General features: G+C 37.3%; 1 protein-coding gene across 3 annotated transcripts in view; it reads right to left on the bottom strand.

Moving 5' to 3' along the window:
* Positions 1-26,985, bottom strand: part of CYP39A1 (cytochrome P450 family 39 subfamily A member 1) — a 125,810-nt gene that overhangs the window by 28,153 nt on the left and 70,672 nt on the right. For all 3 annotated transcript variants that reach the window (XM_081295609.1, XM_081295608.1, XM_081295610.1), the window contains one exon: positions 2,643-2,776. In XM_081295609.1, coding sequence (XP_081151735.1) covers positions 2,643-2,776 — 134 coding nt within the window. The remainder of the gene's footprint in view (positions 1-2,642; positions 2,777-26,985) is intronic.

Consider the following 26,985-nt stretch of genomic DNA (forward strand, 5'->3'; position numbering starts at 1 on the left):
ATGTGAGACCAGTTAAACAAACTTTGTCTCCTTTGGAAGAAAAACTCATTAACTATTATAAAATTTGAATTTTTATCTCTTTTGTGTTCTACTCCAAAATTCCCTTGGTTTGAATTCAAGCACTCATAAGCTATGTATTAACAAAAGTAAACAAGGGTGAAAGACTGAGTAAATGTGATCGCTTGAGAAAATGCAGGCCATAAATCAAATCACTCTAAAATAAACTCATTCTGCCTGATTGATTCACAAATACGTAATGGAAAGTTTGCCAATGTACACATACCTTTTCATGGTGCACATGAGAATATTCCCCTGCTTTTCATAGAAAGCCCCTCTCTTCCTCACCCAGCTGCTGACTTCTGGTATCAATTGAGATTATTCATGACTTTCCTGCTATCTTTTACCACATCTGCAATCTGTGGCCTGAAATCGTCTTCTAGTTATCCAAAATAATTTTTTTCCCATTCTGAACTCCTCAACCCATTGTGGTTTGGGAACTAATTGGTTGAATTGGCAGAGAAGAGACCATTTAATTCACCTGCTTGATTTGAACAGGATGACACTGATTCTAACATAGGATCACATGGTCAGAAAGATGAGCACAAGGTTATATTCTACATTAATGAAATGGTGCCTTACAACTTACATTAGTAACCTGTTCCAGGGTCACTTAGTGCTTACTAGAATTTCAGGACTTGTACAATAATGTGTGCTATCAAAATTCCAATGACATTTTCCACAGAAACAGAAAAAATAATCCTAAAACTCACATGGAATCACAAAAGACCCTAAACAGCCAAATCTATCTTGATCAAAACAAGCAAAGCTGGAGGCATCGTGCTATGTGACTTCAAAAAACACTACAAAGTGATACAACCATACAACCATGATCAAAACCTCATGGTTGGGGCTGAGGCTAGGGCTCAACAGTAGTGCACTTGCCTGCCATGTGTGAGGCACTGGGTTTGATTCTTAGCACTGCATATAAATAAATAAAATAAAGATCTATCAACAACTAAAAATAAAACTAATTTTTTTAAATCATGGTACTGGCAGAAAAACAGACACATAGACCAATAGAACAGACACAGAGACTAATGGAAGAGACACATAGACCAATGGAATAGAATACAGGGCCCAGAAATAAAAACATGTATTTAAAGTCAACTGATTTTGATAGAGGTGCCAAGAATACACAATGGAGAAAGGATAGTCTCTTTAATAAATGGTGCTGGGGAAACTGGCTACCTGTATGCAGAAGAAACATATCAGATCCTTATCTCAAAAATATGCAAAAATCAACTCAAAATGGATTGAACTTAAGACCTAAAATTGTAAAGCCAGTAAAACACAACATAGGGGGAAATCTCCCTGATATTTTTTTTGCATATGAACCCCAAAGCATGGGCAACAAAAGCTAAAACTGACAAATAAAATTACATTAAATTGAAAAGCTTCTGCACAGCCAAGGAAACAATCTTTACCAAGTAAAGAGATACTATAGAATGAGATAAAATATTTTCACTTCATACTATCTGAGAAGAGTTAATATCACAAATATATTAAGCACTCAATAGAAAGGAAAAAAACTGATTAAAAAAAGTCAAAGGATATAAATTGACATGTCTCAAAAGAAGTCATACTAGTGACCAACAGGTATACAAAAAATACTCAACATCACTAATAATCAGGAAAATGCAAATCAAAGCCATAACAACACTTCATACCTGTCAGAATTTCTATTATCAAAAAGATAAGTGTTAGTGAAGATGTGGAGTAAAGAGAAGCCTTGCAAACTGTTGCTGGTTTGTAATGTAAATTCGTACAGCCATAATGGAAAAACAGTATGGAGATTTCTTAAAAACTTAAAACTACCATATAATCCAGCTGCCTCAGTACTTAGCATATTTTCAAAGAATATGAAATCTGTACACTAAAGAGATATCTGCACTCCTATGTTTACTTCAGCATTCTTTATAGTATCATGATATGGAATCAACCTGTGTCCATCAGCAGATAAACAGATAAAGAAAGATTCACACATACACACCAAGAAATACTATTCAGCCTTTTAAAAGAAGGAAATCCTGTCATTTGCAGCAACACAAATGAGCCTGGATGACATTATGTCAAGTGAAATACACAGAAACAGACAGACAAAAACCACACACAGTGACACTTATAAAGTAGAATCTAAAGACGTTGGAACCAGAAGAGAGGAAAGAATGAGAGTTACCAGGGGCTGAGGACTGAGATGGACCTGGAGAAATGTTAGTCAATTGATACAAAATTTCAGTTATATAGTAAAAATGAGTTCAAGATATTTATAGTGTAATATGTTGACTATAGTTAATAACAATGTATTACATTCTTGAAAATTGCTAATAAAGACATGTTGAAAATAATAAGTATGTGAGACAATATATACATTAATTAGCTTGATTTAGGCATTCCACATATATACAAATTACAAAACATGTTCTATATGATAAATATATCACATATATATTCAAATTTAATTCATCCTTTAAAAATAAGTTAAAATTAATCAAAATATATCAATTAAAAATAAAATATATAAGCAAATAGGTACTTTTTTCCTAGAAGGTTGATCATTTTAAAACAAAAAACCCAAAGCTTACCAAAATTTTAATTGGCTTCATTACTTTTCTAGTAATAATACCAGGGGCTCTTAACCGAATGGTTTCCAAAATGCACCATTTAATGAAAAGGAGTTTCTTCAATTCTTTCTCAGTCACTTTAATCTTGTCTTTACCTGCAAAGAGAACTTCTTTCTTTATTTTTTTTTAATTTTTTTTTTATTGGATGTTCACAACATTACAAAGCTCATGACAAATCATATTTCATAGATTAGAATCAATTGGGTTATGAACTCCCATTTTTACCCCAATTACAACTTCTTTAGAAGAAGAAGAAGAAGAGGAGGAGGAGGAGGAGGAGGAGGAGGAGGAGGAGGAGGAGGAGGAGGAGGAGGAGGAGGAGGAGATAAACTCAAGAGACCAGAAAGTGATTTTCTGTAAAGCGCCTTAACAGAGGGTAAATGCTCTCTGGCAAGTAAAGTGTTACTGTTGCTATTACTTTCTGTCTCTTATTCTGTGACAGGATGTGTTGGTATCCACCTTGGCTCCCACTGTCTTATGATTATGAAAGACTGAGATAGCCCTTATCAGGAAGGGGTTCAGTTTTCCCTCATCTCATCCTTTCTCATCCAAATTGAGAATTCCTATTGTAACAACAATAAAAATGTGGCATCAAATGTACAAAGAATAAGCCATAAAAAGCTACCTGGCTTTCTTTTTCTGTCTTCTCCCTGACAATTATTATTTTTTTTTAAATCATTTATTTCAAAAGATCCAAAAAGAACATTTAGAGAGGGACAGTGGTCTCTGGGACCTCAGCTGGAACTGTGAGGGTGCCCTCTCAGGATGGGAGCTATGAAGTACATGTGTACTTAAATATTTAGAAGACGGAACCTGGAAAAGGATTAGAGGTCAATCTTTGTATGGTCAGGCTTTTCGGTCCAATTAGACAGCCTAGAGAGTGATATTTCAAGAAAAATATTTGCTTTTTGAAAATTACTTAAGACAACACAGCTTTCAGTTGGTGTGGACAGTACTTGCTTAGTAAAAGTCAACAACATTGTCAGTCTAATTAAGCTGACCCATTCCTCTTTCATTTCTACTTCTTGGCCATTTGGGGAGAGGGCAGGTGAGAGTGAGGTAGGGGATCTCCATCCGTGTCTCTTGGACTCTGCACATGCATGTGGCCTAATGCATAAATAGCTGTTGAAGAGCAACCACAAAAATAATACTAACTGAAAACCATCTTGATATGCCATGGAAAGAGAGTGGTAGCACAATCTTTACTTGCTTTCTACTTTTCTTGAACTATCTCTATGTTTCTTAAGGTACAGTTCAGGAAAATAATTTAGAGAGTTTACAGCTGAACTTAGCAATTCTTAAAATGACCGAGATTCTGCATATGTAACAAATATCATTACACACTTGGTACTTAGTGGAGAACAAAGTACGTGGCATCTCAGAAAACTAGGAAATTTAGGTATCAGAAGATCTTTACCATCAAAAAGACTGTAAATTAAAACTGAAGAAAGGACGAGTACTTTCTTTGAACAGGATTAAATAGAAATTTAGAGGTTGTAATTGGTGGATTAGTTTATGAGTGACACACACAGAGTAGTGCCTAGCATGTAGTAAGTGCTCAATACAAAACATTGTTTGTAACTGCTACCGTTACTGTTAGTATGAATTTCATGGTTCTATAAGATCCATACTTCCTAATACGGTTTTATTCCATAGCTGATACATTTTATTTCCTGAATCCTTTATTGGGAGAAAAATCTATAGATTGGAGGAACACATCTAAAACTGTTTTGACATCATGTATGAGGAACTATTTCAATTCCTCTGCTCTGGTCTGGATGTGGTTTGTTCCTGTGCTGTAAGCTTGGTCCTGAATGCAACCTATAGAAAGGTGTGGGACCTGTATGTGGTGGAACCTAGAGGGAGGTAATCAAGTTGTGCTCACCTGATGAAGGGGGTGATGCTTGCCTTGCATGACTGGATTAATTATTGAAAGATGGGGTTGGTAAAAAGTGAGGATGCCCCAGTGCTTGACCTCTCCTGCACATGGTTGTTTCCCTTTCTGATTCTCTTCCATGTTGTGAAATAGCCATGAACTCTCTCTAAACACACAAGGCTATTTATTTAGACTTTCTAGCCATCAGAATTGTGAGACAAATAAATCTCTTTTCTTTTCAATTTTCCCAGCTTTGGATATTCTGTTATAGTAACACAAAACCAAATATGATACTCATTCCATAGACATTTTTGAGCACCTCTAGCAAGTTTGTAAGTACTAAGTATAAAGATGAATGTCAGGGCACTGACTCTTAATAGCCTGATACAGGTGATAAACAACTAAAAGAAGTTAATTTGTAATAAGTGCTACCACATTAGAGTGTACTACTGCCTGTGGGTGTACAGTGGTGACAATGACCAGACAGGAAAAGGAGATGTTGAAGAGGCTTCTTAGAAGTAAATTTTTTTAAAAAAATCAGCTATCTGAAGATAAAGGGCATGTCCAGATAACAAGAATTCATGTGGCTGGAGCAGAGTCCAATGCAGAAGGTAATTAGATCGATCAACTGTGGATGAAGGTCTAAATAAGCCATCACACTTGGTTCTCCTGGGTTGTAATGGGTCTACCCTCTTTCCCAAGGTGCTCCACTGAGTCCGGTCTGCTCACAGCAGCTGAAGTCAGAGATTGTGATAGATGGCTCCTTTCCCTCTATCCAGCCTCTCAATGTATCCCAGGACTGTCAGGTATCAGTTCTGGGTTCTCCTCTCTTCTCTACCTATTTTATTTCCCTGAAGGAATCCAAACAAACCTCTTTCTTTTAATATATTAAATAATTTGGATAATTATGTTTTGATGGGCTCCTCCAAACAGGGTAAGATTCCATTTGTTTTGGATCTTGTTTCTCCTATTCCCTGACTTACACTCAGTATCTGACATAGTGCCTGGTACATATTATGCACTCCATATATTTTTATTGAATGAATGAGTGTATGTCTAACACGGTGGTGGGGAAGATCAATTAAGAAACTTGAAGCAAGGACCTTGGCATTAGACAGTAGACCCTGCACTTACTAAAAGAAAAAATAGGCCCTCTAACATGTTGGCTTAGGAACCAACTTCTTCAATAAGACTCCTAAAGCATAAGAAGTAAAATCAATAATCAATAAATGGGATGGTATCAAACTGAAAAGCTTCTTCACAGAAAAGAAAACAATCAAGAATGTGAACAGAGATCCTACAGAATGGGAGAAAATCTATACCACCACTATGGAAAGCAGTATGGAGATTACGTAGAAAACTTAGAATGGAACCACCATTTGACCCGGTTATCCTACTCCTTGTTATATACCCAAATGACTTAAAATTAGCATACTATAGTGATGCAGCCACATCAGTGTTTATAGCAGGTCAATTCACAATAGCCAAGCTATGGAAACAGATGAATAGATAAAGAAAATGTGTTATATATACACAACGGAATATTACTCAGTCATAAAGAAGAATGAAATAATGGCATTTGCCAGTATATGGATGACCTGGAAAATATCATTCTAAGTGAAATAAGCCAATACCCCCCAAAAGCAAAGGCTGAATGTTTTCTCTGATTTGTGGATGTTAACCCAAAACAAGGGAAGTTGGGGAGGGGAATAATAGAAACCCATTGAATTAGATAAAAGGAAATGAAGGAACAGGAAGTGGGAGGGGAAGAGGAAAGACAGTAGAATTAATCAGGCATAATTTCCTAGCCTTGTATTTGAATACATGACAGGGTAAATGTGCACCATGTACAACCTTAAGAGTGGGATCCTAAATAGAAAACGTTGTACTCTATGTATGTATAATTTGCCAAAATACATTCTACTGTCATGTATTACTAAATAAGAATTAAAAAAAAAAGAAACTTGAAGCAGGGTGACGTGGTGCACATCTGTACTCCCAGCTCTTCAGGAGGTGGAGGCAGAAGGATTACAAGTTGTAGGCCAACTTGGGTAACTTAGTGAGATCATGTATCAAAATAAAAAGGAGTGAGGATGTAGCTCAGTGACAGAACATGGCTGAGTTTGATCCCCCAAAACCCAAACAAACTCACTTGTAGTTTGTGTAAGGGCAATGAGAGAGATTTAGAAAAGTCAAATTTGAAAGATATTTCTGAGGAACAATACGAAGATATTTTAAAAAGAATGTAGTAAGAACCTGGTATATACCGGACCAGTGGTTCTCCAACATTAAGTGTATATTACCATCATGCGAAAGGGTTGTTGAAATACAGATTGCAGGACCCAAGAGTCAGTAGGCTTGGGGAGGCCAAGAATTTAATATTCTTCCAAGTTCTCAGGTGATGTTGATGCTGCAGGTCCCAGGATCATATTTTTTAAAATATTTTTTAGTTATAGATGGACACACAATATCTTTATTTACTATTATGTGGTGCTGAGGATCAAACCCAGTGCCTCACATTTGTGAGGCAAGTGCTTTACCACTGAGCTACAGCCCCAGTCCCCAGGATCATATATTAAGAAACACAGTGCTAGATTAAAAGATGTAGAAAATATCCCTGGATTTTATTTCTTAAACATCCTATTCTTAAAACAGTTATTATTACTAGTTTTTGAATGATCCATTCTATTTGAAGAAAATAGAGACAAACATACTAAGTGAATAAAAATGACAATTTAAATCAGAAACCCCGAGTATCTATGTTGCCAACTGAAGGCTTTTATTAGCATGAACGTACAAGATGAAAAGGACTTTTACTTTTTATGAACCATAAAATTAGATAATGTGATGATTAATTCTAAACTTTTAATTAGCCATAATTTTAGAAATGTGCCCCAATTATATCATTTTTGCAGCTCAAAGTGTTATCCTCATCAGAAAAGGAATGCCAACACACCTTCTGGGGGCCCTGGCTGAGCTTGCCATGTGGCCACGTATAAACTGGCCCTAAAAGAAGTAATACTCACCTGTTTCTATGTCATTTGTAGCTGCTTTTACATCATTGTGGCAGATTTTAAAACAGGCCACATAAAGCCTAAAACATTTACTTTCTGGCCTTATGCAGAAAAAGGGTCCTCAAGGGAGTAAGCTATCAGTTTGCTCCTCATTGTACCTCCAAATGCTAAAAAGTCCAGATTTTATTTCAGCATTTCAGATTTTACAAGCACTATAAATTCTATGTTGTCTTTACTGTTCCTATTATTTACATAAGCTAGTCAAGTATACAATGCATAGTATCTGAATAACCCTGTAAAATATGGTTATTTTATAAGGCAAACATAGACCATCACTGAAGGGGAGAAATCTTTGTGTAAAATATATGCTATTACAATAGTCTTCAAATTATGTTCAGGTACCCAGAGGGCACATGGGAACAGATAAGGCTAAGAAGATCAATTTCCTGATTCTCTACATTTGGGTTTGCTCTTTTTCTAAAACAGATCTTAGAAAATACTGTGTCGCAATTCTTTTTCCCACTTCCCTATAGAGTCACCTTTTCCTCACTTCCCAACAGAATGTCCTGCCTCTTAGACATCCTGATTTATATCTGCTGCACTAAAGCTGCTGTGTTTTCCCTGAGGTCCAAACATCTCTTGGGTACCAGACAAAAGGGCAATTAGATAACACCATGCACCTGAGGGAAAAGTACTTGAAAGCAAAGTTAAAACAGGCATAGGAAAAAAACTCTGTCAACAGACATGTCTTATTCTATATATGTATCCACAAGCCTTTGCTCATAAGCCATATATCTGTTTCCATGATGTCCACCTATCTTAGAATTACAACTCAAAAGTGAGATGAGTGTCACAGCAACACATATTAACGTGTTTGATTGATTAAAAAAAAAACTAAGATATTTTCCATTAGAAAATAAGTCAGACCAACTCAGAAAGTCAAAGATGGTGTGTGTTATCTCATATGTGGAAGCTATAGAGGATAAAGAAAAGGAAAGGTGTGGGGAATCTCATGAACCAAAGGAGGCCTAGTAGAGGAAAGGAACCGGGAAGGATCATGTGCATGTATGAATATGCTACAGCAAGTCATTGTTGTGTATAATTACAATGCACTGATAGAAAATGTGGGGGTATGGGAGGAAAATAGTTGGATTGGTTGATTAGTTGGATACTTAAGGACTGGCTTTGTGAATTAGGTTATAAGGCAGCCATTTTTCATAACTGACTGAATTAAATCTGCAACTTTTGACATATAAATATTTTAAAAACACAAAGAGCATATAGACAATATATCAGGAAATGTTAAAAATAAGATTACAAATAGAAAACATCAATTTAAGTGCATGAAGGGATACAGAATTCTTTTAGAATGTACTTGCAAGGAAAAGGAAGGATGGGAGGAAGGAAGGGAAGGAGGGAAGGAGGGAGGGAGGGAAGGAAAACAGTGCCTAACAGCATATATTAAGACACGAAGCCCTGGTAGAAACCCTGAATGTCTGTGGTGAGACAGAAATGACAGAGTATTGGAGCAGCTGCAGTGTGCAGAGTGAAGAAGACACAGGCTGGAAATTTTTCCTCCTCCTCTTCTTCCTCCTCCTCCTGCTCCTCCTCTTCTTCATCCTCCTCTTCCTTTTTCTCCTTCTTCTTCATATTAGGGATTGTACCCAGGGGTGCTTAACCACTAAGCCATATCCACAGAAGGGTAGTAGAGATTTCTAGTAAGAGATAGGGGCCCAAGTACTTGGCATGTGACTGATAACCTAGTAGAGGGTCAAGAAAGATTCTGTTGGGCTGAATGACAGGTCTTTTAAGTTGTTCCTAACTGCAGTATATTTTCTTCATTTCTTGCCCCATATGTTGTTATTTTTAAAATGTCAGCTAACACCTAACTTTAACACTGGAGAAATGAAGATCTGGGGTATGTCCAGGGAGGCAATGCAATATGGGAAAGAGGAAGATTACACAAATGGAAAAGAGCAGACCTTGAAAACTCAGCAAATGCAGGAACCAAGGGTCAGAGAAGACTAGAAGCCACCTCCTTACTCTATCTCTCTCATTTTTCCCGCCAAAAGTTCCTAGAAATCTGAGACAGAGTTCAGATCAATTTCACCTTTATCCTGAAAACCAAGGAGGCCCCAGGAAGCTAGAACCCTTGACATATAGAATGAATATATATAAAATGAGCAGTAACCTACAATTCAGGTTCAAAATGTAACTTGTGTTTAAATAAAAGTTCTCTAAAAACCTATTGAGAACATCTACATTGGACAAATTCACCAAACATTCCTTCTAATTGTTTTTTCTGTTTTACTTTGTTGCTGCTATAGGATATGGAAAAGAAATGTTTTTTCTATTTGAGGAAGGATAGGGGGTGATCACCAGTCAAGTTTTTATATTTGAAACCAGATCTGTGACATTCCAAAGTGACCCACCTATGCGAAGGCAGGCAAAATTCTAGGCCCCCAAAAGTTTGGGCTTTAGTAATGGTAAAGTTTCTAACCTCATTTAGAAAAAAGAAGTTCTGTGTTAAGTATTATTATTATACTTGACCGAATTACTAAGTACAAAAACATTTTAAATTGCATTATATAATACAGAAACAAAGGCTTGTTTTGAGTTGAAGATATTTCAAACTATGACCTATAAATGTATGAGAGATGTAGACTACACTTGGAAAATAAGTGTTTTGATCAAATATTTTTAGTTTCTCAAGTCCCCGTGTGATGTGGAAAAATAAAGTAGTATTCTTGGACTAAGCAAAGAAAAATGAAATATACTAAGTTTTCAAACATCTTTAGAATAAAAGACCTTTTTTTTCATTAAAACTCTTAGAAATAGCTCTGTACCCATACTGTGAATATTTCAATGCACATCTGTGGTTTGTTCCTCCAGCTTTGTGCCTCTAAAATTAGAAGGCTCCCCTTGGAAGGATGCCAAGGTAATCATCAGAAGGGCTGGAGCCTAACTGAGACCAGGACCACTACAGAAGACAGACAAGGAAAGAAACTATGGGTGATCTGGGATAAAATTTAGAAGTCATCTGTTCAACTCTTGGCATAAATACAAGAAAATCAAACCTTAGGATATCTGAAACCAAATAAAAGATGATTCTTATATTCAGAAATAGCAAAAAATGTTTCTAAAATATTATATATAGCTTTGACATTAAAGTCATAATAACAAGCAAAACAGTGTAACCATGAATTGTAAGTATATGCAATAGATTGAAATTCCAGGACTCCAATCACTGGTTCACTCCATAGAAATTTGCTACATTATCTCTTAGGTACTAGCTCAAGCATAGGTGCTATGGGAGATAAGCTGAGAATAACAGTAATGTATTGGCTGTCTTATCTCACAAATATTTTGGATCTCTGCATTTATTCCTCATAGCTACATACCGGCTAATCCACTCTCAGAGAGATTCATGTGTCCAAGGAGACAAAAAGCATCAGAGCAACCTTCAAACCAATGGCCATCTATACTGAAAGCCCTTGAGCTTGCTAATATGCCACAGCACTTCCCCAGAGAGGAGAAAGGAAAGAGCAATACACACATGGCCTTAAAGGATCTTGGACCCAAGGACAGAGAACAATATGTGTATAAAAATAACTAAGTTTCACAGGAGAGGATTCAAGTGGATGTCAGTGGAGTTCATTCCCTTTCACCTGGGGCTGGAATTTAAACTAAGCCTAGAAGGATGGATATGAGTCACCCAGGCAGAAAGAACACGAACAAATTCCAATATTCATCACAAAAATAAGATTTCTTAGACTTGAAAGAAAGAAACATGAGTCAAATAGAATTGCTACAGGAAGTCCCTCTTTTGAGAGATGGCTCCTCTGGTTTAGTAGTATTTTAAACCACTTTTCCATATGCACAACACAAACACAGTAGGAAATAAATTAATATATGAAAAAATTATTATTATAGTCCTGTAACAACATTATATAATGACTTTGCTAATAACTGTGGGGAAATATTCCCTGATCCGATGGAAAAAAAAAGGATTGGTAGGCATTTGATGAGTCATCCAGACCTTTTGAGAAAGAATTCTGAGGAGATGAATCAGAATTTGGGGTTGAATACTGAGAAAACCCTTGTGCCTCCCCACAATGATAAACAGGTGAGTTTACTACCTGGAGAACTACAAAAAAAAAAAAAAATCCCCCTAAACATTAAAGAGGGCATCTCTGTACAGGCCGTGATGTTTGTTTCCTCCTGAAAGCCAGGATCTTCTTGAGTTCTGTTTGCTCTGTGTCTGGAGGTGAGTTTTCCCTCACAGAGGTCACCTTTTCATATTCATAGATAGAACAGCTTGCTTAAAATATTGAAAGTTGAGGTGTATGCAAAAGGTCATGGCACACATGAAGGAAAATGAGCTGCCGATGAAAATACATGAGATAACCTTTCAAAACCAAACGAACTGAGGTGAAAACCTTCAGCAATGACTCCTACCAGAATTTGGTCAAGAAATCTACTTTCTAAATTTTATAACAATGATTTCTGGAAAAAAAAGTATAGTCAAAAAATAATAAGACAGTATTTACTTTAGACTGTCATCTCAGAAAATTATGTAATATCTTTGGAAAAAATAGAGCATTTCTAAGACTTCTAAAAAAAAAAATAATGAAGCAGTGACATCAATTGCTGTCAGAGAATCAGGGCAGGAAGCTATTTAGTTTTCTGGCTTATTTTCTCAACCAGAGACTTCAAGATAAGCTCCTAAAAAAATTAGTTTTTAAAGAAGAGAGACAGAGATAAAGAGAAACAATAAATAAGAATTTAGAACTTGGGGGGCTGGGGAGGGCAAAGGAAAATTTATATCCCGCTTTTCATTTCATGAATTTAAAAACCAATATATGTAACAGTCAAGAATTTCATTTTTAAAACTATATGTCTACTTTGTTTCATAAATATTCTGTTATATTTACGAAATGACTGTTTTCTTCTCTTTTGTCCAAAAGAAATCTATGTTCACTTGTAAAGATTAACATATCACATGCAGAGAGAATAACTTTGGATAAAAATGTCCTGGAGTACATCTACCATTGCCGTAAGTCTTATATATTAAAAAAATCCTAGAATTGTTATTTATAGGTAGTAAGAATGGTCTGGTTACAGATTTGTGGGAATTTGCAGAGATAAAGATTTGTGTGCTAACTTGTCTCCCCTGGGTAAAGCAATAAAATTTTTTTTTACAACTGTTGTTTTAATTTTAAGAAGAAATATTGCAAAATTGGTCTTTTGTTTATCAGAAAGTTAATTTTAAACTATGAATAAGGACCCTGATGACCTTTTCCCTCTCCAAACTCCTATTCCTCCATCTATTCCTGAGGGCGGAGGGATGATAAGAAAAATGCACTAGAATGGGGGTCCTATCTGAACTGAGAAACCCAGAGGGGCAGCAGTTGGGAGGAAGTGATAATTAATAAGCAAGGTAATGAAGCTAACTTGGCTAAGCAAGGGACAGGTTAGGAGGGACTGAAATATCTAGAACAATGAAGACAGTCTCTCATTGTAGCCACTGTGCTTGTGGGGGACCTTCCCCAGGCCGTGTGAGCTTCAGACCAGGTCTCAGTGGTAGCTGTGGGACACAGAGCACCCACAACCAAATGCCTTTCGTTAGGAAAAATCAAGTGAATGTACAGAGAAGATGCCAAAGAAAGACAGATGTTTCAGAAGAGTACATCAAGAAAGGGAGAGACTGCTCTGCTTGTGCAAAGGAAGGGAGGGTGTGATGCAGAGATCACTGAGGAGTGAAGCCGGAGGGAGTAGTGTGGGTTGCTTTGTGTAGCAAAAATCCAGCCTGCTGTAGAAGACAATCTGACAGCCATCTAGTCCTTTCCCCTCTCCTCTATCTTTCCTCCCTACCTCAGTTTCTTTCTCACTCTTAGAGAATGTACAGGGTCTTCTGAAGTTAGTAGAGGTGACTAGACTTATGTCAGCTGAAGACATGGTGTAGGAATTCATGGGACACCTAAAATAATTAGGAAGCAAATATGATTTTCCTAATACTAAAATGAGAGAGAGAAATTAAAGAAAGTAGACTGGCTCTGTGGAGGTTACTTATGTCTTGCTGCCTCCTTTAGATAGCTCCCAGAAACCTCTTGAATATGAAGAAAGCAACAATAGGAGGCCCACTCAGGGAAGCTCTAGAGGTGAGGATATAGATGCAAAAGAATAAGCATTTCCAGCTTTATTGAAAATACAAAGCTTATATTATAATTTCAAACAAACTCTTAAGTTAGTTGTATTGAGAGACTTCACAAACTGGACTATGCTGGGCGTGGTGGCACACACCTGTAATCCCAGCAGCTTGGGAGGCTGAGGCAAGAGGATCAAAATCAGCCTCAGCAAAAGCCAGCCTGGTTCCAAGCCAGCCTCAGCAAAAGGAAGGTGCTAAACAATTCAATGAGACCCTGTCTCTAAATAAAATACAAAACAGGGTTGGGGATGTGGCTCAGTAGCCAAGTGCCTCCGAGTTCAATCCCCGGTACCCACCCCCTAAGAAAAAGTGGACTAAAAGTATTCTATGATACCTCCCCAGTATTTATTTTAGAGAGAGAATAAAAAGATATATGCAGCTCAAAGTGGACCAAGGACCTAGGAATTAGACCAGAGACCCTGTGCCTAATAGAGGAAAAAGTAGCCCCAGGTCTTCATCATGTTGGATTAGGCTCCAACTTCCTTAACAAGACTACTGAAGTACAAGAAATAAAATCAAGAATTAATAAATGGGATGGACTCAAAACTAAAAAGCTTCTTCTCAACAAAAGAAACAATCAGTGAGGTGAACAGAGAGCCTACATTTTGGGAGCAAATTTTTGCCACACACACATCAGATAGAGCACTAATCTCCAGGATATATAAAGAACTCATAAAACTTAACACCCAAAAAACAAACAACCCAATCAATAAATTGGCTAAGGAGCTGAACAGACATTTCTCAGAAGAAGATATACAATCATTTGACTGACAAATATATGAACAAATATTCAACATCTCTACTAACTGGAGAAATGCAATCAAAACTACTCTAAGATTTCATCTCACACCAGTCAGAATGGCAGCTATCAAGAACACAGACAATAATAAATGTTGTCGAGGATGTGGGGGAAAGGCATACTCATACATTGTTGGTGGGACTGTGAATTCATGCAACCAATCTGGAAAGCAGTATAAAGATTCCTTAGGAAACTTGGAATAGAACCACCATTTGACCCAGGTATCCCACTCCTCAGTCTATTCCCAAAGGACTTAAAATCAACATACTATAGTAATGCAGCCACATCAATGTTCATAGCAGCTCAATTCACAGTAGCTACATGTGGAAGCAACCTAGATGCCCTTCAATAGATGAATGGATATAGAAACTGTGGTATATATACACAATGGAATATTACACAGCATTAAAAGAGAATAAAATTATGGCATTTGCTGGTAAATGGATGAAGTTGGAGAATATCATACTAAGTGAAGTAGGCTGATTCCAAAAAACTAAAGACTGAATGTTCTCTCTGATAAATGGATGCTGATACATAATGGAGAGTAGGGAGGCATGGGAAAAATGAAGAAACTTTGGGCAAAAAGGGAGTAGGGAGGGTAGGGAGGGTACATGGGGACACGAAAAATGGTGGAATGAGGTGGACATCATTACCTTAGGTACATGTATGACTGTACTTATGGTGTGACACTACATGGTGTACAATCATAGAAATGTAAAGTTGTGCTGCAATTGTGTACAATGAAATAAAATGCATTCTGCTATCATATATATCTAATTAAAATAAATTAATTTTAAAAAGATATATGATTTGGGTTTTTGTTTCCTTACAAAACATTAACCTTTTTTGTCATTGTACACATCCATTTTTACACATGAGACAGTATTTGTGGAAAAGATATTAAGTGAAATTTATACAAAAAAAATCAAGGAAGGATGGATAAGAGGAGGTGAAAAACTATGAATAGATTGTAGCTAGAAATTTAACAGCCTTATAGTTCACTGCTGTCCCCTACAAATTCTTTCCAGTAGAATTCACTCACTGTAGGTTTATAAAATATTAATTTGTTGCAAATGTGGATATTTTGGAAACTTTTGTCTCAAAAATGTAAGAGAATAAAAACATAACTTTTCCTATATTTTTTTGATTAGTAAGATAAATATTATGAGTTTGATTTTTGTTGGCAAACAGTAAAGATCAGTCATGCAGCTCAATACGTTTTCTTGCACCAATCGTGTACTTTTTTTGGTTATAGCAGTTTCATAGTAAGCTTTACTCTCTTATTAAAATCTGGTCTTGCTAATTTATATTTCTAATAACTTTATACTCAGCTAGTCTTCTATATAAAGTTTAAATCATAGAGGGGTTTTTTTAGAAACCCATTAGAATTCTCATCATAATTAATTAAATGTATGGTAATTTGAAGACTTGATGTTTCCACCATAGTAAATCTTTCCATTCAGGAAGGTTGGTATGCTTTTTCCTTTATTTGGATTCTTTATTTAAAACATATATGTTTTGTAAAATGTTATGCTTTTCTTCATATATCTCTTGCCTGAATCTGATTTTTAAGAGATAAGCCAGTTAAATGAATAGGAAGGAGAGGTGTAAAATCAAAAGAAGGCCCAAGAAGCAGCTTGAGGTGTTTGTGGTGAAAACAGATCAGGGAAAATGAAGAATAAGCCTGGAGATTATCCATACACACTGGGAATATGGTCCTGGGGCTCAGGGATCATACAGGAGGCTGGCAGACCACTTCTCCTTCAACCCCCTCTCCAGCCACCAGCTTCTTACAAGCACTGTAATAATTTCTGTGTTCCCAGGTCCAGTTAATATAACTTTTCTAGAGGTGCATATGACTTTTTTTAAAATCCTACATCTGGAGGATGTAGGAAAAATTTAATCATCAAAGTTACACATTCCTATAGGAAATTTATGAGCAAAAAGCTTTTGGAAGTAGACTTTGCTCAGCTGCTTCAGTTTCACACTCATAACAGAATGAGTATGAAAGAGACAGTTTTCCAATAGATTGAGAAAGATAGTAAGGACTGCAGCATGGCTTTGAACAGATATTACAGCAGATAGGAGGGAGGTGAATAGACAGATGGACCCTCCCCACCTTATTTCATCCATAATGCATGCACAAAATGTCCCAAATCCTATTGTGTCATTTCAAAAGGAATTCAGTGCCACTATACCTAGTCCACTACATAAGATAACCTTCTGAAAAAAAAAATCTCATTATTTTCACAAGTATTACTCCCCATATATTAAAAGAGATTTTCAATTTTTCTGTTTACTAGACCATAAAATGGAGGTCTGCTTAATCAGTGTGGCAATTTTTTCAAGGAATAAAGGACATAGTCCAATTTATAATAAACTAAATGGAGAAAATATTGCCCAAACAAGGCAACAGTGAGTAAAAGGTAAAAATAAATCAATCTAGAAATACTTCTTATGTATAAATTCAGCATATGGATTCTGAATTTTTGGCTTGTGGTCCCTGAAAAGATGTTGACATGACTTTAAGACTTTTTACTTTAGTATTTTATGAATAGGAGAAAAAGATTATCCAAATGCCTGGTTAATTCTCCCAAAGAATACTCTGGAAAAACAAAAGACTGGTGTATATATGAAAAATGTAGATAATTAACAAAGCAGATTAGCAGTGCTGGCTGCATGACAATGAGAGAGCAAAAGACTTAATAAAATGAGATGCTCCCAAGTAGACCTGCTCGCCAAGCTTGTAAATTTGAAGAGGGCTATCAAATGGCCTATAGCTGTCAGAGGTATCTCCTTGAGCCTGTTGAAACTGGGCAAGAATGGAGGAGAGAGGGATTCCACATAAAATCACCAGATTCACTTCAGGTATTTCAGGCAAAAATTAGTGGAAAGAATCCTCCTCCCTGGAACTTTTCTCTGGGCAAGATAGCACCCATCTGAAGTCTTCCTGGGTCTTAATATCTGGGTGGGTGGATGGGAAAGACATGAAAGTGTTCCAAAATACACCATCTTGGTCTTTAAGGTCAAGAGAAAATGAGATAGAATTATATATTTGGTGTAGAAAATAAGAGTTTTTAGCGGGGACAGGAAGCAAGATGGTGGTTGGGCATGAGGCAGCATTTCTCCCAGCTCGGCTCCCAGAACTCAACCAGCCAGGCTTAGAGTGAAAAATCCTGAGGTGGACCTGGAGCCATCTTGGGACTGAAGCAAGGCAGAGCCAATGGACTGGAAACCCAGATCCATGAGTTTGCAGCTAGGGCTACCTGGACCTGACTGAGCCTAGCAGACCTGTGGAAAGTCAGAACCTGGGAGCATTTCCCCCAGGGAAACACAGGTTAGAGAGCCTTGAGAGAGTCCATCTCTCCTCAATCCCGTGAGTCCTGCAGCTATCAGGGACTGGTGGGACTGGCTAGAGAAGGTCGGCAGATTGAAAGGATGGGTCAGAGGGCATTTTGCTCTCAGCTTGTTTAGCCAGAGGTACATGACCCAACACATTCCCAGGGTCCACCACCTGGTAACTCACCAGGTCCTGGCACCCACCTAGTCCCTGGCTCACTCCTCAGTCTGGCATCCACAGTCCTGAAGAGTCAGCTCTGGCACTAGCCTGGCACTCACAAGGGCCCTGTGGCTCCCAGTCCCCAGTCTCCCAACGCCCCCACCCACCCACAGCCTCTCACCCCCTCACCTCAGCTCCAATGACTACACCTGCAGCTTAGCCACCAGACCTGCCTGTTCCAACACACAGCTTTGCCTAGGGCCCACAGGATCCAGTGCCTGGCCCTCATCCATCTGCCTCTCAGGTGTGGCCTGTTACTTCGCCTCCTACAACCCAGCTTCCCTGGCATGCCACTTCACCTCCAGGCTTGCCACCCAGCCTGCCCACACCAATCTTCCAGCAAGGGAAATTGGGAAGTCTCAAACCCCAACCTTCAACCTGGTGAGCAACACAACAAGAAGGAAGGCTGCAACAACCCACAGCTCATACTCCTAGGCTTAGACCATACCTGAAGATGAAATGAAAAGAAAATCAGCTGGGCACAGACAGTGAACACACTGACGATTTTGTCCACCATAGTGGATATGACTCCTTAATTTCTTAACATGTTGATCGGTTTCAACATATGGAAATCAATAAACATAATTTGTGGTGCTGGGGTTGTAGCTCAGCAATACACCACTCGCCTAGCACGTGCGAGGCCCCAGGTTCCATCCTCAGCACCACATAAAAATAAATAAATAAAATAAAGGCATTGTGTCCAGCTATACCTAAAAATTAAATGTTAAAAAAATAAATGTAATCATGAAAATCATAAAAACAAAGTTTCAGGCAATGAAGACAAAATATGTAATCTAGAAAATAAAGTTGATAATGGAGAAAAGATGTTAAGAGACCATGAACACAACATCCAAAAATATGGGATAACATGAAAAGATCAAACTTCAGATTTATTGGGATAGATGAAGGCTCAGAGATAAAAACCAAAATAATGCACAATCTTTTCAATGAAATAACATCAGAAAATTTCCCAAACTTTAGGAATGAAATGGAAAACCAAATATAGGAGGCTTTAAGACCCCCAAATATACAAAATTACAACAGACCCACACCAAGGCACATTATTATGAAAATGCTTAACATACAGAATAAGGATAGAATTTTAAAGGCTGCACTTCAGATAGAACTTTAATCTCCAGGATGTACAAATAACTCAAAAATCTTAACACAAAAAACCATAACCCAATCAACAAATGGGCAAAGGAACTGAACAAACACTTCACTAAAGAAGAAATCGGAATTGTCAAAAAATATATGAAAAAGTGTTCAACATCTCTATCAATTAGAGAAATGCAAATTAAAACTACACTGAGATTCCATCTTATTTCAGTCATGTTGGCGAGGATGTGGGGTAAAGGTTCACTCATACATTGCTGCAAATTGGTGCAACCATTCTGGAAAGCAATATGGAGATTCCTCAGAAAACTTGGAATGAAAACATCATTTGACCCAGTTATCCCTCTCCTCGGAATAAACCCAAAGGACTGAAAATCAGCATGTTACAGTGATACAGCCATATTAATGTTTATAGCAGCTAAATTCACAATAACCAAGCTATGGAACCAACTTAGGTAACCTTCAACAGATGGATGCATAAAGAAAATATGGTATAAATACACAATGGAATATTACCTAGCCATAAAGAAGAATAATAAAATTATGGCATTTGCCAGTAAATGCATGGAACTGGAGAATATCATGCTAAGTGAAATAAGCCAATCCCCCCTCCCTGCCAAAAAAAAAAAAAAACAACAAAAAACAAAGGCTGAATGTTCTCTCTGATATATAGATACTAAACCATTATAAGGGAGGAGGGGAAGGGAAGTATTGAAGTTCACTAGACTAGAGAAATGGGAAGGAAGGGAGAATGGGAATAGGAAAGACAGAATGAATTGGAGCAAACTTTCCTTCTTACACATGAATACACAACCAGTGTAACTCCACATCATGTATACCCACAGAATGGCATCCAAATTGGAATGGGTTGCACTCCATATATGATAATATGTCAAAGTACACCCTTCTGTCACACATATCTAAAAACAGAAACAATAAAAAGAAGAGTTTCAGATGAAATCTCCCCCATGTAGAAATACATCCTTAGGCAATCTAGATATGGTTTTTCAGGTTGAAGACTCAGGAATGATTTGTGAGAAGCTTATGCATAATTTACTATTTCCTGGGTCCAATCCAAGATCTTAAAAGCCAGGCTAGCAAAGGAAAATGAGGCTAAGTGACAAATTTCCTGTATAAAATGCAATCGCCTTGAAATCTCCATACTAGATTCATATTGTCAGGCTTCACGTGGGAGTGGAAAGAATTTTAATAAGATTACTTTTCTCTGTCCAAACTCCATCCGAATGCCCTTGATCTCTTCAATATTTTGGGCAATCTGCCACACAAAGGCCCCAAAATTTATCAATGGCTATTGGCCATTGATTCCTGGCAGGGTGGAGAGTGGTAATGAGGGAGCTTGTTAAGTAAGCCAAAGGACTTCACATCAATGACAGGCCATGATGGCATCCTCCAAGAATGTTGTCATTGGTTGGCAAGATGGCACTGAGATACATCAATGTGGAGAAAAGCTACCAGGTGGTACATGGGTAAGTGAAAACCATATATAAGATCTTAATAATAAGTGAAGATGTTTAAATATAATGAAGCAAAACTGATGACCTAATTAAAATAACTCAAATGTAGAGTTTGCTTAGAATATCACCATAGGATCCAAATTTCATTCATACTTTGCTGGTTTTTATATATTTATAAACAGATACAGAACCTTCTCCTCCTATAGCATATAGATTCATAAAACAGAGACAAGGAATATCAAACAACTATCATTAATATATAAAAGACCTAATGGAAAAATAGCAGAAAAGTTCAAGATCATATGGGTTTTATAGGAAGGATGGAAACTCCAAGAGTTAAGTGTTAAAACTTTTAAATATTCTAATATAAATAACAGCTTCGATGAACTCATGCGTAGGGTGGACACTTACAACGAAATAATCAGAGTCTGAAGATATGTCCATAAGAACCTTAGCAAGCTGAAGTACAAGGAGAAAAAAGAATGGAAAAATACAACAGAATAGATATAATATTGTATGATGAGTTGTAAAATGTGCAGCACCAAAGGAACAGAAATACCAGAAGAAGAAATAATAGATAAGAAGTATTTGTTATAATAATGCCTGAGATTTTTTCCAAAATTAATGACAGAAACCAAACCTGCAGGAAGCAGGATAAACACCAAAAAAAAGCAAATGTTATCTTCAGATTTTTGACAAACTAAAGATACTGAAGGAAATACTGCAAGTATCAAGAGGGAGAAAAATGCATCCAATACCTAGGATCTCTGGTAAGAAACAGAGTGTTACCATGCTAAATAAGAAGAAAATGGAGGGGAAGAAAGTGTTGAAAGAGTCAGACAGGAAGAATGCAGGAGGAGGAATCCATTAAGTAAAACTGTTTTAACATTCTTATTCTTAACTGATCTAAAAGCTTACTGCTTGTTTGAAGTAACTATGGTAAGAATGTATTGATAAATTACAGCATATGCATAAGTGAGACGAGTGACAACTCAGCTATAAGGAACAGTGAGGAATCAGGGTGACTGTGTTATGAGATGCCTGTACTACACATGAGGTGGTACTGTGTCCTGTAAAGACAGACTTAGATAAGTTGTAACTGTATAATGTAAACTTGGGGATAACCACTTACATATTTTTAAGGAGAACATAGCTGAAATGCTAAAGGAAGAGACAATGCAATCATATAAAATGCTCAATTAAATCAATGGGAAACAGAAAGAGAGGAGGAAGAAAGTAAAACAAACAGGCATCATGACTAAAACACAGTTATAATAATGTAGTGGGCAAAAATCTAACCACGTCACTAATCATTTCAAATGTGAGTGTTCTAAATACACCAGTCAAGAGACACGTACTGTTAGAGTACATTAAAAAACCAACCACTAACTCCATGATGTCTATAAAAGCACACTGTATGCATAAAGAAGTCTCAAATCAAGAACCTCAGATTCCATTTTTAAAAATAGAAAATTCAAGCTGAAATAAGTAGAAGGAAATAAAGATCAGATCAAAGAAATGGAAAACAAAACAGGAGAAAACAGAAAAATAGGGGAAAAATCCATGAAAGAAAAAGTTATTTTCTTTGAGATAATTAAAAATTTTAAAAAAGGATAGAGTTTAGGTTGTTTAGAAAAAAAATAATACAAATTATCAATATCCAAATAAGGCAGAGGTCATTACCATAGAGATACCAAAAGGATAGGAAATATATAGTGAAATAGCTTTATTCCAAAAAAATTCAACCACTTACATGAAATAGACAAATTTCTTAAAATTCACAAATTATTTCTTCATGAGTGAACTTTGGTAATCTGAAGCATCGTCTGCTTACTAAGGCATTGAATTCACAGTTAAATTCATTACCACAAAGAAAACTACAGCTCCATACAGCTCCTTTATGATTTGTATCAAACCCTCAAGGAAGAAATAATACCAAATCAAAAATAAACTATTTTATTTTTCTTCCCCTTCTCCCACAGATGATGGCATTCATTCAATTTTGACTTTTTTTTTTTTTTACAGGGGGAATACATGTCCAAGAATCATTTGAAAATAGGTGGTATGCCTTCTGTGCTTCCTGTTTTAGCAGATATTGCTTTAAGTTAGGTTTTACCTTGTCTTCCTTTAGGGGTATTTGTAAAACTTGGGCTTTTAAATTTTCTTTTTCTCTTCCAGGATCCTGTTTGCCCATTCAGGTGACAGAAGCATCAATTAAAAAACTGATTAGCTTGAATTCAGACTTGGCCTTCCAGTCCTTGTCATTGCCCTTTCCTAGAGGAGGGTCCCCAACCAAATTGGGTTCCCTGTCTGGTGCCCGAGGATGAAACCCAGCTTGCTGTTTCAGCCCTCTTCTCTTAATCTCTTTTTGTCTTTTCCATATAGAATTACACATGGAAACTTTTTCCACATACCAACAATTTGTGAGAACATATTAAGGGACATAAATATATGCATCCTCCTTCCAAGGGTACTTAAATTTATACTTTGCAATTGCTATTTCAGTATTCTGACTCACTTAAAAATGACTCAGACATTTTTTTCTTTACAGTAAAATTATAAGCACTTATTTACCTTTAAGAGTCATGCCTAGATTACTTACAAAAACTGGTAAGCATATGAAAATCTCCATCATTTCAAGTTGTTTGTGTGCCAAAAGCAAAGCCCTGAAAGTTGCTATACTTGAAACAGAAAACAATAGATACTATAAATATTACATATTTTTGGAGGGTCTTAAACATACAACAGAGAAAAATATAATCCTGACTGACCCAAAACTGGGAAAACCAGTATGCTAAGAATCCTGAAGATATCTTCATTTTTATTTTACCAACAAATTTAAGTTAACTCATTTGTGCCCTTATTAACCTGTAACCCCCTGTGATTCGAATTCCTCAGGGGATTTTTATCATTTCAAACATACCAGTTTATAGAAAAGATAGTTGAATTCAAATTATGTTTAAATCTGTGGACCAAAATTTCTCAGGTGAAGCAGTTCCCATAACAGCTTGATTTTTTTTTAAGCTTCTTTTACTCCCCCCTGTCCTTTTCTCATTTTCAGATGAGTATAGGCAAGAAGGTCAGCTGAAGGGAAAATAAAGAACCAAAAATCCTTTAACTATTTTTAAATTAGGCATGCCAATCAAACAAAAATATTACAGTAGGCTCACAGAACCAGAGGAAGGCTGTAAGGTGATACCATGTGGTCGATGGTACAAATCCTTGTTAAAAAAGAGCAGCCGCAGCCACCTTGGCCAAAGCTGTTTCTAGGAATCCCAAGGGCAATTTACCTTAGTGAGTGTGAATGAAATTCTGCCTAAAGTGTCTCTCAGACTTATTTTCTCTAGATTCTAAGGTATGTTGTGGCCATAGAGTATTATAATAGAAAATCAGTCATCTCTTTCTTGGACCAGGAGGGTAACCAAACTCAGACCATTTTTCCAGAATGTACCCAAGTGAGCTACTGTTTGGACCAAACATCAAGCTTCCTACTTGGCTGTATGCCCAAAGCACAGACCAAAAAACAAACCAAAACAAAACAAAAAACCGGGTACAGAATCCAACAAGTATTTCATCTGCCTAATGGTACCAAGTTTCAAATGGCAAAAGCTGTAAGCAGGGAAGAAAGGGAACTCCCAATGTCGTTTCACCCAAATATCAATTCCTTGTGCCAATAAAATGCTTTTGGGAAGCCTATGTCACCTCAGGAAGGCAAGGGAGAGTCTCAGGAATAAAAGGATCCTGGCTGTTGCTAGTGACTGTCCAAAGTTTCCTTGCTGTAGGGTTGGCTCCCAGAGGCAGCAGTCCTGCTGGCTAGCTCACCAAAAATTGTTCCCAGGCTTCAGCAGCCCATCCCACCACAGGCCAATTAGGTTGAGACACAAGGTGTAGGGGCAAGGAAGTCGACTTTATTTTAAAAGCTGGCTAAAGGCAAAGAGGGAAGACTCTTGTCCACAGTCCATCGTGCCAGAAGACTGATTTAGGTTTACATAGGAAATGTGTGATTGCAGACCATTGGGCACCTTCTCACAGGTGAAGTCTTGTGGCTAAATGACACACTGATCCTACTTGCCTAATCACATGATGCTTTTCAGTTCTGCAAATCTCAAGAATAAAGATCAGTATTTCCTGGGGCTATGTCTTATCACTAACAAGTTTGCCCATGTGCAGTTCCTCACATGTTACACAATGGACATGTTAGAGAGGGTAGCTGCCCCAGGCCCTCTTGATGATTGCCAAACTCATCAGAATGCAAGAAGACATATTTCATTTGATTATTGTGGAAGATAATCTCAGGTGGGGTTAAATAGGGAGCTAAGCATGAGATCTTATTTCAGTGATTAGCCTCAAGAATCGCAGGGGAAACTGTTAACCAGTGTGTCAGCAGGTACTAATATTTTTTGCACAACATGGAGTGAATCCTAATGTAAACTATGTAATACAAGCATGTCATACTTCATGCAAGATGTTTATAATAGGGAAAACTGGGAGGGGGCTAAAGAAGGGGAACATGGGAGCTCTGTATATTTTTGTTCAATTTTTAAAAGTGTTCTAACAACAAAGTCTAATATATAAAAAACATACAACAATAACAACAACAACAACAAAAAAAAAACCAAAAGACAAATTTGGCTCAGGCGCAGTGGGCTGTGAAACTTGGTTACACTGGGCAGTTGTCCTGAAATGTCTTAGGAGAGGAAAAGACTAGAGAAGAAGATATTGGAACTCATAATTATAAGGACACTGGCAAGAGCGAGACAGTAACCATAGGATGGACTTTGAACCAGTGTGCCTACTGTTCCCAAGACGTGGTACAGCCTTCCACTCCTATGCTTCCAACGTGGGAAAACCCACCGGGAAACAAATGACTCTGCACTGAGTGTAGCATCCAGTTTAGTTGGCAGAGACATTTGGAGACAAGTTCATCTTTGTGTATTACTACTTCTCTCAATCTTGTTAAGTCAACAATTACCCTTCAAGCACTCTTTAGAACCCCCCCGTCCCGATCAGTAGGTATTATTACATAGCTATTGATTCTCATCAGCTCACAGACATTTTGCTTTCTATCAGGTCATTCCGAGGTAGGGAGAAAAGTATTGGTTCTTAGTTCTAAAGTTATTCCAGGGCTGGGGTTGTAGCTCAGTGGTAGAGCGCTTGCCTAGCAATGTGTGAGGCACTGGGTTTGACTCTCAGCACCACATATAAATAAATTAAATACAGGTCCATCAAAACAGCTAAAAAATATTTAACAGAAAAGATCATTCCACTATTTTGAAGTCATTGGAGTTAAGGTTACCCTTTTATTTTTAAGTATGCATAAGTGGGAGCAGAAACCCAATGGCACAGTGGAAGGGGAGTTTGTAGCATTGTGCCTCACTTTGCTGCCACTAACATCACCTAGGATACCTCCCAAATGTTGATGCCTGATTCCCTCCTCAGGAGTCTGCTTTCTTTGTTTTGTGGTATAGACTAAGAATCAGGAATTTTTTTAAACTGCCACCGAATTTGAGGAGCACTGAGCTACAAGAAAGTATTTCATCATAGGAACACCTTTAGTCCCAGGAGGTTTCTTAATTTAGAATTAAGCCACCCTACCCTCCCACCCCCATCCCTGCCCTTTCTTTCTCTCTTATATATATATATACATGCACATACACACAGGCATGTGTGCACACAATTACCTCAGAAAGACCAGCCTCAAAAACCTAACTGCCTATCCAAATGCATAGATTGTATAATACTGGGAATGAACCCTAACATAAACTGTGAACTTTTGGTGCTGATGATGTCAGTGCATGCACACCATTTGCAACAAAAGTATAGCTCCTGTGAAGGACACTGATAATGTATGTGTTGCCAGGGGTGTATGGGGAATCCTGAGCCTTCCTCTCAATTTTGCACTCAAACTAAAAAGGCTCTAAAAAATTATTTAAAAAGAAAAACACCTAATTGCCTTGGGGCATATGACTCAGTGGCTGTAAGTGTGTTTCTCATTTATAAAATCAGGGTAATAATATCCACTTTGCTAGTGCAGATTTAGTGAGATGATATAAAGTGCCTAGGGTCAACCTTGGCATATTGAAAGCTCTCAGCAAAAATGGTTAAAAGTATGGTCTGAGAGTCAGAGAAATTTGAGAATCACACACTTACTGCATGATTTTGCATAGTAAAATCTTCTTCCTCCAAGTCAGCAAAAGTATAACCAAGTTAAAGAGAAATCAGCTGGATTTCACAAAATAGAATTGACTCTCTTGGAG

This window comes from Spermophilus citellus, assembly GCF_964194105.1.
Source record: "Spermophilus citellus genome assembly, chromosome: 5".
Lineage (NCBI taxonomy): Eukaryota > Metazoa > Chordata > Mammalia > Rodentia > Sciuridae > Spermophilus > Spermophilus citellus.